Here is a 13,304-nt window from a genome sequence, read left to right on the forward strand (position 1 = left end):
CCTGCCAGATGCTATGCCCAGTGCCCTAGGCAAATCACTGACAGATAATCTTTATGAATTTATTACAATAATTACATATATGTGCAAGTGAGGAGCCTGAATTCTAAAAAAACTGTCGGCCTCATGATGGTAGCTATCCTATCTGTATTGCTAACAGTCACATACCCAGGTCCTAACGCATACTCCTTGGGTCTTCCCAAGAATATCCAGCTATTTATCAATAAAGGAATCTAACCCAGGCATGACTTATCCCATAACTTATGCTTTCAATTACTAAAGATCTTCACTTTTTCTATGTCTATAACAAAAACTGATGAAGAAGGGAATTGTAAAAATGGATGGTTTATTTTATTTAGTCTCTGCCTAAAAATGCTAAGGTAAGATATTTGAACAAATTGGAAAATATTAACATTTTAGTAGGATTGGAAAGCTGTCAAACAAGCACCAGTTTTAGCCAAATATATAAAATACAGGATATATCAACCAAATGTTGGTTGATGCAGACCACTTGTATTTCACAAATTTGCCAGCAGATGGCAAAAATGAGCTTAAATTTGTAAAGTTTTGCTTTAGCCTAAGGGCTATAGAAATGACAAAAATGAAGGGAAACTATTTATCGATGGCTTGTTTTTATCTACAATCCTTCTTCAAAAAAGAACTTACGATAAATTTTTGACTCTGAAGGCTCCTTCTACTTGCTTGTTAGATTGTTGATACTAAAGGATACACATGTGCCTGCAGAGAATGAGGAAATACATTAACAGAGCACATTATATTACATACACTCACATACACACACATACACACACACACAGACACACACACACATATATGGTTTAAACCTGAGCTTTAAAATATGGAACTAAATAAAGTCATGCCAATGTTTTAGCTCCTGATGTTACAATTATTTATCTAGGTAAAAGCCAAGAAGGAACTGCCTAACACTTTGGATGAAAGATGTCAGCTAAAAAGGACTGCCTTAAATAACAAAATGAATTTGAGGTGTGTGGGTGTGCATGAGGGTGCATCCATGTAGATGTGAGCACTAATGACTGCTTTTAGAGGTTGGGAAGAGGTAAACAAGGTATCTCAAGGGGGTGAGTCTACTTTAGGAGGACAAGATGCCATCTGTATTTATTGTCCTCTTACAAAAACTAGTGTCAGTATTTCTTCTAAGCCCTTTTGCCTATCTAATCAGACCTTTCTGCAATCGAATTTTAACATCCTTCTTTCAAGGTTTTCAAATCCAATGAATTAGGCTAATACAATTGGCTGTGATGCTTGCAAAGGTGCCTGTGGAAATTCTCATTTACTTCCACCTGTCTTTTGCTCAGTACAGAACAAAAATAGAAAACAGTTTTCTCTTTTATATTTTGAATATTACTTTAATGCTGTAGTTTAATAAACCACTTGATGACTGCAGAATCTGTGTAGGTGTGAACTCCAAGATTCTTGACGTTAAATAATTCCAAAGAATGTGGTATCGAAAGTTTGAGTGTGATAATTTAAAAAATGAAATTTAGATGCAGTGCCTTTTGATATGCAATTTACTCTGAAGTGACCAAGCACAATTTATGTTAATGTATCATATTCTAGACTTCCCCGTACAGCTACAGGGTGAGTAATACATCTATGCTTTGGAAATTATTATAGTTATGAATTTATCATTGTCCAATGGCAAAGTGAACTTGCCCAGTTGTGAAAAAATGCCCTGCAGGAATTTACAAAGTAAGTCATTACTTTAAGGCCACATTTGTTAGTAAAATATCTGAAAGTCCAAAATTTGCACTGAGTAGGATAGACTAATGAATAAAATGAAAGACTAATGAATGAAAGAAAGCTACTCGATTTCTTTGTGTCTCACTTTGCCTTGACATTTTTTGTTGTGATTCCTGTTGTCTTGTACCATATTGGCTTTAGGGTGATACTGACAGTATTAACTCCAGCTTGAATAAAACCTTTTCTCCTGAAATCTTTGGCACAGTCGAATCGACTAAACTGGATGTTTAAAATGGGGGGGGGGGGGAAGAGCGTACCAGAAATGAACATGTCTTTAATATAAGGGAATAATATTGTTCATGACTAAATTAGTTTTTTCTATACTCTACAGGTCCAAGAACCTTATCAATAAAGCCTAGGGGAAAAGTGATCTTGTTTCCATTTCTCAGTTACAGCTTTCTACCTGTCTCCAATGACCTGCTAGATTTTCCAGCCTCTTTATATTCAAGGGTTACGGAGCTCAAGTTTTCTTTCAGTTGGCTTTCTTTGAAATCCTGTTTTCAGTCTGAGCACATACTTGTTGGCCAGGTGACTAAAACGGTCACTTCTCTCACTAGCTGCTGCTGCCTCAGTGACTAAAGCTGGATTTTAAATTGGCTGATTCAAGAGTAGGGAGTTTTGTTAAAGGAACCCAAGTGTCTAGAGTGAAATGACTGAAGGTAGCTGTCAAGGCTTGACAACTGGAGAGATGGAGTCTCAGGTTCAAGTGCAGAGACCGGAAACTGAAATCAAGGCAGCATCAAGAACCAGAAATTTGAATTTAAAATCAGAAGTAGTAGATTAAATAAAGGAGAACGGTTCATATGGGATAGAATTGGTTTGTTTTATGAACCTAAGTATGAGTGTGTGTGTGTGTGTGTGCGCGTGTGTGTGTGTGTATATATGCACATACATGTTATATGATTTGGCTGAATGGCTTTAAGATTCAGGAGAAATGACCTCACTTTTCAGGTAAAATGATGTCTACCCACCTTTTTCTTGTTTATTCTATTTCTTATTTCTTGTTAAATAAGTGATGTTAATATAATAAAGGGATATTCACCTTTATAGATAATGTATATTATAATAGCATTTGCTAAATAGAGCTTGACAAATGCTTATTTTCACCTGCTGTGCCACCATCCTCTTTGCTGGTAAATGGCAATAGGCTAATATTACCACTACTAAGTATATTGAGACTTGGAAACTTGACCTTCTCTCCAGCAATTCATTTCATTACAGAGAACATTGAGGCTTTTATTTTGTTTCCTCAGAGGTTGGTAGAAGAATACTAATATACTCTGAAGATAGAAAGAGAAGTCTGGCTTTCAAAAGCCTTTTTGGATAGTAATGAAAGGAGTGGACATTTAGACCACTATCTAAACAAGCCCTTAGATTACTTTTATATTACAAAGTTGAGTGTTATGTCATCCTTGGGCTGACTTACAGTTCAGAATGAGGGGTAGTGTTGGCTAATAGAGCCACCTCCAAAGGTATCAGTAGCTTTTCTTTCCTGGGCAATGACCCTATTATTTCAAGGGATTTCTTTTAGTGCACGACACCCCCCCCCCCCCCCCAACTCCCGGGTTGGATGTTATAGAATGATCAACTGGAGATCAATACCCTGTTGGATACTAAGGAACAGTCATGAGTCCCGATTACTTGCAGCTAATACAACACTTGGTGAAATTTTGACAACATTTTAGATTTTTCTGTGAAGTTTCAGGCAAATTCTAGAGCCTTCTTGACAATTTTCTGTGGCATAATAACTTTTGGCTTTGGGGGAAGGCTTGCAATGTATTCTGTGGCTGAAGAAGGTGGAGCCTTTCAGTGAAGAAAATCTTGTGAAAACAATAGTCCCTAGTTGATGTGGAGGAAGGTAAAGATGGCAAGGTTTCCAACTAAATGAAGGCCTTCTGCCTAAAATGAAGGAGTCTCTTTTCACTATAATTTGTTGATGTAGATAATATTGAAGTGTTAAAATATTAAAATAATTTCATTAAGGCTATAGCTTGGTTTTTAAGCAATATATTACTTGTGAAATGCATTTGTATTCCTAGTAAAGGACTCTTGTATTCAATAAATTGTTTTCCTAGCAAAGGGAGTAAAACAGAAATTCCTCCGTTTAATTTTGCTGGGCATCCACATTTCCAGCAATTTCTGAATTGGTTTCCCCTGCTATGAGTAACTGACAACCTGTGATTTATGGATTTGGAATAATTGAATTTCTTGGCTGTCATACACTTTGAGTAAGAAATATTACATATGTTTCCAGAAAAAATGACTAAAAGAAGAAAAGAGTGAAGTGATGCCAACTTCTGACATTTTATTTGGAAACAGTGCTCTAACTGAATAATACTTAAGATGCTCCTCTAAGTTTCTGAAATATGTTCGCTAACTAATCTTTGAAAATGTAGTTTGGGACATAAGGTTTTAAAATACACCATTTTTGAACTAAGTCAAATAATAAAGTGGAAGACCATATATTTATTATTCTCACATCCCCAAGCACAAGAAATGCAGGATATCCTTTGACACATGTAATAGGTAGAGTAAAATTCTTCAAAAATAGGGGTTACGCAACATCTCATTTTGCTTGTCAAACATACAATATTTAGCAATTTAGTGGAATTGTTCTAAGCAGAACTTTTTAAATGTGAAATATCTAAAACAATTTTACACTTGATTATGGGTTGTGCACATTTGCTAATTTTTACAAGTTGTGCTCAGTTTATGGATTTCTTTCTTTTCTTTTTTTTTTTTTTTTTTAAGACAGAAACTCACTCTGTCACCAGGCTGGAGTGCAGTGGTGCGATCTTGGCTCACTGCAACCTCCGCCTCCCGGGTTCAAGTGATTCTCCTGCCTCAGCCTCCCAAGTAGGGGGGGCTGCAGGCGCGTGCCACCATGCCCAGCTAATTTTTGTATTTTTAGTAGAGACGGGGTTTCACCATGTTGGCCAGGATGGTCTCAATTTCTTGACCTCGTGATCCGCTCGCCTCGGCCTCCCAAAGTGCTGAGATTACAGGCGTGAATCACCGCACCCGGCCCAGTTCATGGATTTATAATTGGTGCATCACCTTTCAAATTCCATGGAGTATTTACTGACTCTTTTCATATTTTCAATTGTAATGACAGTTGGTTAATTGTGCAAGAACTTGTACAAGGACTGAAGGAAATGGGAAGTTTCTATATGCTTTTGACTAGCATTATCCAATGGATCTTTCTGAAATGATGGGGATCTTCTGTAACTGTTGCCCATATATATCTATTTGACACTTGGAATATGGCTAGTTTGATGGAGAAACTGAAAAACAAAAATATTCTTTTTGTTTTAATTAATTGATATTTAGATTTAAATAGTCACATGTGGAGAGTGGCTACCATATTAGACAGTGTAGGTAGACCTTAGAACAGTGAGTTTATGACCTTGAGCAATTCAAGGCTTCCCTTATGGGTGGCATTAAAATTGGCTGCTCTGGATTATGTTCAAAGGATTTCCTCAGTGGTTCTTAACTGGGTAATATCTCCCTACCAAAGAAACAGGTAAGCATTTGTTAGGACATTTTTGGTTATTAAAATGATTAGAGTGTCCTCCTGGGATTTAGTGGGAAGTGACAAAAGATGCTCAATGGCCTGAAATGTGTGGGACAGTCTGCATAATAAGTTATTATCCAGCCCAAATGCCAGTAGCAACCAATTTGACAAACTCAAGTAGGCCATCAGAGTTCTCTAAATATTGTGGTTTAATTTGTGACATCACATGCAATCTCTGTCCTACCATAGTAAATTCTGTCTCATATGATCTGTGTCTTATTTTCTCATGCCCTTAGGGACTTCACATTCTTATTATAATCATTTTGTTTGATGTCTTCAACCAGTCTCTCTCTATACTTGAACATATTCTAACTTTTGTATCTCAACTAATATTCTTATTTAATTCTATATCCTTCATCTGTGACTATCTCTTTCCCCTCATTCACAGCAGGCTATCCCTTGCCACTCTCACAATAGCACATTTATTCATGTAGCTATTGGGGAAGCATTTCTGTATTATAATGAAAAGAAAGCCAACACCATATGTAGTTTCAAAGCACATCATTTTATTATAGACATGTCAGTAGAGTTGTCATATCATGTTCCATTTCCAAACCATCGTGTGTATGTATATATACATATACATATGCACATATGTAAATATATATACACACATACACATATATGTTTAAAATTTCCAAAGAGAGCCCAATTGTGTTCTTTTATGCTTATGATACCTCTCCCTATTTGATATGGTCCAAAGCATACCACCACACCAGTTTTACATATTTTTTCTAATTTAGTATCACCTTGCTTTCTTCCAAGTGTAGGCTCATACTAAAACTATAAGGTAGTCACTTAAAACATTCCAGCATGTGGTTCAATGTATTGTCCAAATTAAATTTTCAAGTACTTAAACAATATCTTTCTAACATCCCCCACTTATCTAAAAAAGAATCACTGCACATCCCAAGTAAATTATTCTAAACTCAACTCTGAAAACACTAGGTAGAAATGATCATATTTAAAAATATATCTATACTTGGTTAAACATACACTGTAAACTATTTGAATAATTGTGATGATTGCATCTCTTTTTAACTATACATCAAAGCAGTGATATGCCTTCTTTTGCCCTTTAATGTGTTATGTTATAAATCAGTTCAAAAGACATTACAACATTTTTCTGATGTATTATAATTTTGTATTGTACAAACATGTTTATAGAGAAATGCTACAGAAAATTAGAGTCAGTGTTTATTCTTGCAGTACAAAACTACATTCTTGCGTGAATTCAGTAGGACCATACACACACAAACATGTTCATGATGTAATTTAGATTTTTATTGGCAAAGATCATGCCTGTTTGTGGCACTGAATGAATAGTTATGATGTTGATTCACTATGTGAGGTTGCATTTATGGACAGCTTCTGTAATATACTAGGCAATGAAGTTATCCAAAGGCATTGGGAGACTTCAAAAACTACACCAAAAAAGCAGAGTCCCGTTATTTCTGTTGAATAGATGACAGCCAGAATTTTTAGTGAGCTCATTTACATAGGTTACATGATGATCATGTTGCTATAAAATAAAAGACCTTCACATTTTCATTAACTTGTATCATTATTGCTGTGTTAGCACAATTAAAACTCATGTTTTGTTTATAAATCATATTCTCATACTGGGTACTAAATATTTTAATTTACCTATGGTTCAATAAGTAACTCATAAAAAATGACTTGAAAATTGACTAGATTTGGGGAGAAAGAAAAGTATACAATATAGTGAGAGTTATGTACTTAAAAATAATAGATTTCTTTGCCTGTTGCCACAGGTTATATTCTCATAAATATATTCAGATATATGTTGTTTTTTCACGTATATGTGTTGTTCTTGTTTGCTATTTTAACATTTCATTATTACAGGAAAGGAATGAACATAGCTATATAAATGTTAGCCTATCTTTTTACTTTTTCCACAAAGAATTATTTCAGGATCTTTGGATATATGCTTTCTTATATATGGACTGCCTATATTATTTCATGAAAATTGTAAAACAAAACGCCTAAATTAAATTATAGCAAAGGTAATTATAACTTTATTGTTGGGGGGTTACATCATCTGCCCTTTTGTATCATTTAATTGGACTGCAAGGTGTTTGAAATATCAATACCATCAACAATTTTAAGTCATGATGTCTTTATAAATATGGAAGTATGTCATTAAAATCATGTTCATTTATAAATTAATTTTAATTGCTATACATAAGTACTATAATCATAGTGAAACAGTAAAATAAGTAATCTATCTATATACTACACTATTCAGATCACTCATCTTCATAAGTATCAGCCACAATGATATTTACACAAAACAAACCTAATAAAAAGAAGAAAAATGGGCAAGTTTAGTAGAAATTAAACATGTGATTTTGTGGGCATAGAAGAGCCTTGAGCAATTGCCTTCCCATTTCTATTGGAGTAGAATCTTAATAATACCCCCACAGCATCACAATTGCTTTCCTAATACCTATTTAAATTCATGTATGCTATAATATATGCTGTATACATGTTGTATATTTACAGTATATATACACACATTCACACACATCCTTTATTCTTAGGCTCATTCATGAACATGCAGATCAATCTGCACAGTATGATCAAAACATGTTTATTTTCTTAAATGATATTCACATATAACTTTTCACTCTTTGTGCAAAAATACCATATAGATTAGTATTCTCTCTCTCTAAAAAGTCTCTTTTTTATGCTTGAGGTTTTTCGTCCTTTACAAATAAATTATGAAATATATTTCATTAACAAGTTGAAAATAATTACAATGTTTTTATAACAAGGCATTACTGAGGTTTTGAATTGTGGCATCCTTGAAGCCATCTGTCTTTCAAAACAAAGACATCAGTAAGTTATTTTTATTTCTTGATATTTGCACTTTTCAATTACTCATATGAAATATGTCATTACAAATCTAATAATCATGCTAGTCAAATAGTGTTTGTATAGAATATGCATTTTATTTGTTTTATTATTTCTTTTTCCTGAAAAGGAAACAATCTGGAAAGCCTCTTGAAATTATTGTATTAGAATGTTTCTGGAAAGTTTTTTACCCCATGAAAAAGGGTGGAGAAACCAGTGAGGCAATATATTTTTTAGGAAGAATAATTTTAGTGGATGCTCAGGAGAAATAAACGCAAATGCAAAAACTGTTTTATTTTCTAGTCCTTTGGTGTCTCATTGCTTCATGAAAATCCTAAAAAGTGTTCAATTCTTTAAAACATTGATTATATTCTTCCATTAAATATCAGCTGTGGTCCTCCATTGCTCATGTTGTCTGTCATTTCCTGTTAGAAAAATGACATGATTAATTAAAATTGGCTTTTGGAATAAGACATTGTTTTGGTTAATGAGTTTGCAAAACAGAAATTTCAATCCATTGAAAAACTTGCTAAGTTTTGGGGAAAGACAAGGATATTTGAGGAAATAAAATTTCATGGCATCTTGGAGCACATGAAAATGCTGAAGTAAGAGTCGGTTAGACCAAAATATTCTATCCACAACAACGGTCCATTCTCTCCCCACTTTCCTGAGTTTCCTCTTTCTTTCTTCAACTAAATTTTGGAAAGACCCTGCCTAGAAAGAAGAAGATGGTTAAATGAGCAAGTTTTTCTAACGCATAGACTCTGCTGAGCCTGTCAACAAAGTGCCAATGCATTCTAGAGGTGACTTTATTCTATAGGAAAATGCGTGGCCTTTTGCTAAGAACAGGAAAAGGCCTACAAGGGAATCATTGCTCATTTGTAACTATGGATCACGAAAAAATCATAGTAGGAAAGATTGTTTTTCATGACACCATCCCTCTTCCAGTAAGAAGTAATAACAGCGAAGTCTCTTAACATGTTTTTAATGGATCAGTTACTAAAAAGTTAATAAGTAAAACTATATAGAAAAGCACTGAAAATACAGATGCAAAGGACAAACTAGCGTTAAAAGTTTCAATGATATGAAATAACATTATGAAAAATTGTGATGCTTTTAATTCATATGTTTTATTAAATATTAAACCCTTCCCAATACAATAAAAAGTGATGGGATGTGAAGCCCATTCATATTTTAATGGTTAGAGCACCATACTAAAAATATGTTGATAAAATTATCTAAAAATAGATTGGCAGCATCTTTCCATGCTTGAACAAGCCTATTTGCAAGAGAGCAGTAAAAAAAAAAAAAAAAAAATATATATATATATATATATATACACACACACACACACACACACATATATATATATTTTTTTTCTCAGTTTATTTCTATCTATTTCTATCTAGCTCTGTTTGGAGAATCTGCTAGATATGTACATGGTGAAACTCTCCTAGAGATGCATGTGATGAAAAATCTGAAAATATATTAGGGTTATTGTGCTGGAGCTAAGTTCATAGCTCAGAAATCTGATTTGAGGCTTCATTGAGGAACTCACCACTGATGGCAAAATAAGTAGAATCACCCCCCACCCCCAATGATCTTCAACAAAATTTACTTTTCCCCTTTTACCTACTAAGAGAAAAATCAAATTTCTAGTAGATTTACATAAACCCATTCGGTGCCTTTTCTCCTTCTACAAGGACTTTGCACTCAAAAACTGCTTAGAAATGATAAAAAGTTAATCCATTATATTAACCTTCAATTGCAGAATTTAGTAAAACAATTTTTAAAAATTTTACAAAAAAAGAATTTTCTTAACTGAATTCACTCTGCCGTGAACACAGCAAAATCACTGATCGGAAAGAAGAGTGAAAATTATTTTTAAAATGAGTGAGTCTCCAGTTTGCAAACAAATTTGCAAATAGGCATGCTTAATTTAATAGGAAGATTGTAGTTTAAATTTGGGCTGAACCAATGTGACTATTTGCAAATGGGCTTTCTGCAAATGGGCCATAGTATCCATGTGACTTTCTGTATGTCCAATTACTTTGTTTGAGCAAACCAAGAAACATTACTATTTATTTTTAACAATTTGAAATATGGGAACTAAATTTAAAATTTATCACATAAGATAATTTTACTAGAAGAGTCTTTTCATACTGAAATTTTACTGTATTAGCGTCCAACTTTGGCCATCTTCTCATGCAATTTTAGCATGAGGGAAATACACAGTTTGTCTTTATCCAGACATATCTATTATTAAAAACAAAACTCTGGCCCATGAATGATTATACTGAGTCAGTATCATGAAGTAGCAGACAATAAAAGGAGTCGTGAATCATCCAAGCAGAAATGTGTTTGGATGCTTATAGGCGGGCTGAGTGTTTTAAATACTCAACCAACTTTCAAGCTGCAAGACTCGGCCATGTAGGTTTATGTCAGCTCTGCAAAGTAAGCGCTTATGAAAGCGATACTTTGAGAAACAACATTAAACAACATCAGTTCAGACTGATCTGTTGACATCATGACTTTCTGGAAGGGGGTAATGCTTTCTGCAGTGACATTACAACATGGTAACTCCCTAGAAGTCAGCGTACCTTGTAGGTAACTCTGGTGTCGGGGGCACCACCGGGCAGCTGGGCAAGTCGGTTATTTCAATAGCCCTCAATCTCTAATGTAAATATAACAATCATACAATAAATATTGCACAAATATATACAGAAAACTAAATCAGACTAGTATAAAAATAAAGCACAAAAGAGCCACTATTCATATATACATATAAAATGACCATCTATTTTTAACAATCATTTCTTTAAATTACTGGAGTCTTCCTATGTATATTATTAATTCTTTAATGAAGGACATGCGTAGCTCTGCTTAAAACTGCTTTCTTGAGTCAATTTGAGAACACTTGCTCCCCTTATTTGAATGTATAGATTGTACACAAAATGGAAACACTACAGAATAAATATTTTTCCTTCAAAACATTATAAAGAAATGTGCAGTAAGCCTTGCTGTTATTACTTCTGCTCTGTGCTTATGCAATTTTATTTCCATGACATGAAGCAAAATATAATGTGGCCATTACCTTAGTGAGTTTATTTTACAAATGTTTCCTCTTTTCTCTACTAGATCCAGTAGCAGGAACTGAATTAAGGAATATGTGCAAAATGTAATAGAAACACAGACATCATACTATACCATTTGTCCTTTTATACAATTAATTTAACTTCCTATTTATATGGGTTTCATGAAACAATTATGCAAGGACAACTGCTTAAAATACAGGCAAAGCTATCCACATATGCATAAGTTTAGATGAGAATTAAATGAAGCTTTATATGGACTGTAATATCTGCACTGATAGGCCAGGCGTTTTGTCACCTTATTAAAAAGCCCCTTTATACTTGAAGATCAAATTTACATAATCAAATGCATCTCCTTACAAGAACAAGGGAAGAGCTAGAAAAGGGAATTCATGCAATTTCTAAAACTGGCATTATTGAGTGGAGAGTGTATTTAGTATCTGTGCTTTTCCTCAGTATAATACATAAAAATCCATATTTATAAAGCATTCAATATTTTATGAAATACTATTTTAGGCACTATGTTTTTGAATAGACAGATAGACTACAAACTTTTGTCGAAAATAGGTGTATCCATGAATTGCAGAGAAAAAAAAATAAATATAAAATTTCTATTCTTAACCCAATAGAGCCAAATGTGTAAAATCTGATTCCTCAAATTGTGATCTAAAGTTTCAAGTTGATTCACCCAGAGTGGACTTCAGTCTTCATCATGTGCTAGCAGTGAGAGGAAAAGGTACGAAACTCACTTTCTCAGCCATTTCATGAGAGTGATGCAGGGAATGCTCCCTTTCTGAGAACATCCTCCTCTGTTCATAACTGGCTAGTCGACAAGTGAGCCAGGAAGAGAGCGTGCAGCCCCCGATCCCAATGCACGCGAGAGACATGGAGGCAACGTGCAGAGGGTATAGGGAGGAAGTTTTCTTTGTGACTGCCCGGAGGAACTGAAAATTCAGGATGCCCCCAATGAGTCCACAGATACAGCAGGCTGAAAAGAGGATCATCTGATAAAAAAAAAAAAAAAAAAAGAAAGGGAGCGTTAAAGTTGAAAAGTCAAACCTGACCAGAACACAGTTGCCCTGTCGGGCTGCATGTCAAGGATGACTAACCTACAATAAAGAAGAAAAAGTGGTTTTGGTGCTTCACAGAGGACAGGAGATTTTTTTTTTTTTAAGCCAAGTTTCTATTCACTCTGACTCACTGTAGACAGAGAGAGTATACCACAGTGTTTCAGAAATTGATAGCTGACGATATTAAAGCCAAGAATATAGCTTATGAAAACCCTGAAGCAAACAAAATTTATCTTCTAGGTAGATTCAGATTTAAATATTTATTTAACATCTACTGTGTGCTACTATGCTAGAAACTTTAACAGATATCATCTCAATTAACACTCCCAGCAAGCCTCTGAGACAGTAACATGTGTTTTAGAAAAATGAATGGTAAATAGCTAACGCTAAGTTTAGGCACCAAGCCGAGATTTTTCTGATTCCAAATCTAATTTCACTGTGTCAATCCTTCAAAAATATCTCAATAGCTTCTCTTTGGATTGTCATTAGTTCCACCTAACTTCAAATCTTTATACCTTCCTACCTATGTGAGCTTAGGAAACTTAGTTAAATCTCTTTTTTTTTTAAAAAAGTTCACTCATATTTCATTGTGCATGTATTTCCTAAACAAGTACTTTAGGGACTCCTATGAACTGGCCCCTATATATTACAAATATTTTATTACTTTGTGGCACTATTGTTGAAGAATATACAATCGGTGTTCCAAAAATACTGTTTGTTTGTTTGTTTTAGAGAAACAGATGATGTAGCTTTGCTTTTGGTCCTACTATTGGTTGGATCTCAGTGTCTATTAATAGAGCTAGGAGGGTTAATCAACAACTATCATAGGATCCCTAGCAGAACCAAGAATAATGCTTTCTGAGACGTACATATTTTGTGAATATTTAATAAACTTAAATTAACTAGTCAAAT

General features: G+C 34.2%; 1 protein-coding gene across 4 annotated transcripts in view; it reads right to left on the reverse strand.

Annotated features, from left to right (window-relative positions):
* Positions 1-5,839: 5,839 nt before the first annotated feature.
* TMEM196 (transmembrane protein 196) overlaps positions 5,840-13,304 on the reverse strand; it is a 51,124-nt gene continuing 43,659 nt past the window's right edge. For 2 of the 4 annotated variants that reach the window (XM_050785397.1, XM_050785396.1), the window contains exons 3-5: positions 12,072-12,326; positions 10,831-10,904; positions 5,840-8,655 (exon numbers count right to left, since the gene is read on the reverse strand). In XM_050785397.1, the coding sequence (XP_050641354.1) occupies positions 8,649-8,655; positions 10,831-10,904; positions 12,072-12,326 (336 nt within the window). In that variant the 3' untranslated portion in view covers positions 5,840-8,648. The remainder of the gene's footprint in view (positions 8,656-10,830; positions 10,905-12,071; positions 12,327-13,304) is intronic. The other 2 variants (XM_050785399.1, XM_050785398.1) reach the window with 1 other exon arrangement.

This window comes from Macaca thibetana, chromosome 3, assembly GCF_024542745.1.
Source record: "Macaca thibetana thibetana isolate TM-01 chromosome 3, ASM2454274v1, whole genome shotgun sequence".
In the NCBI taxonomy this organism is placed as follows: domain Eukaryota; kingdom Metazoa; phylum Chordata; class Mammalia; order Primates; family Cercopithecidae; genus Macaca; species Macaca thibetana.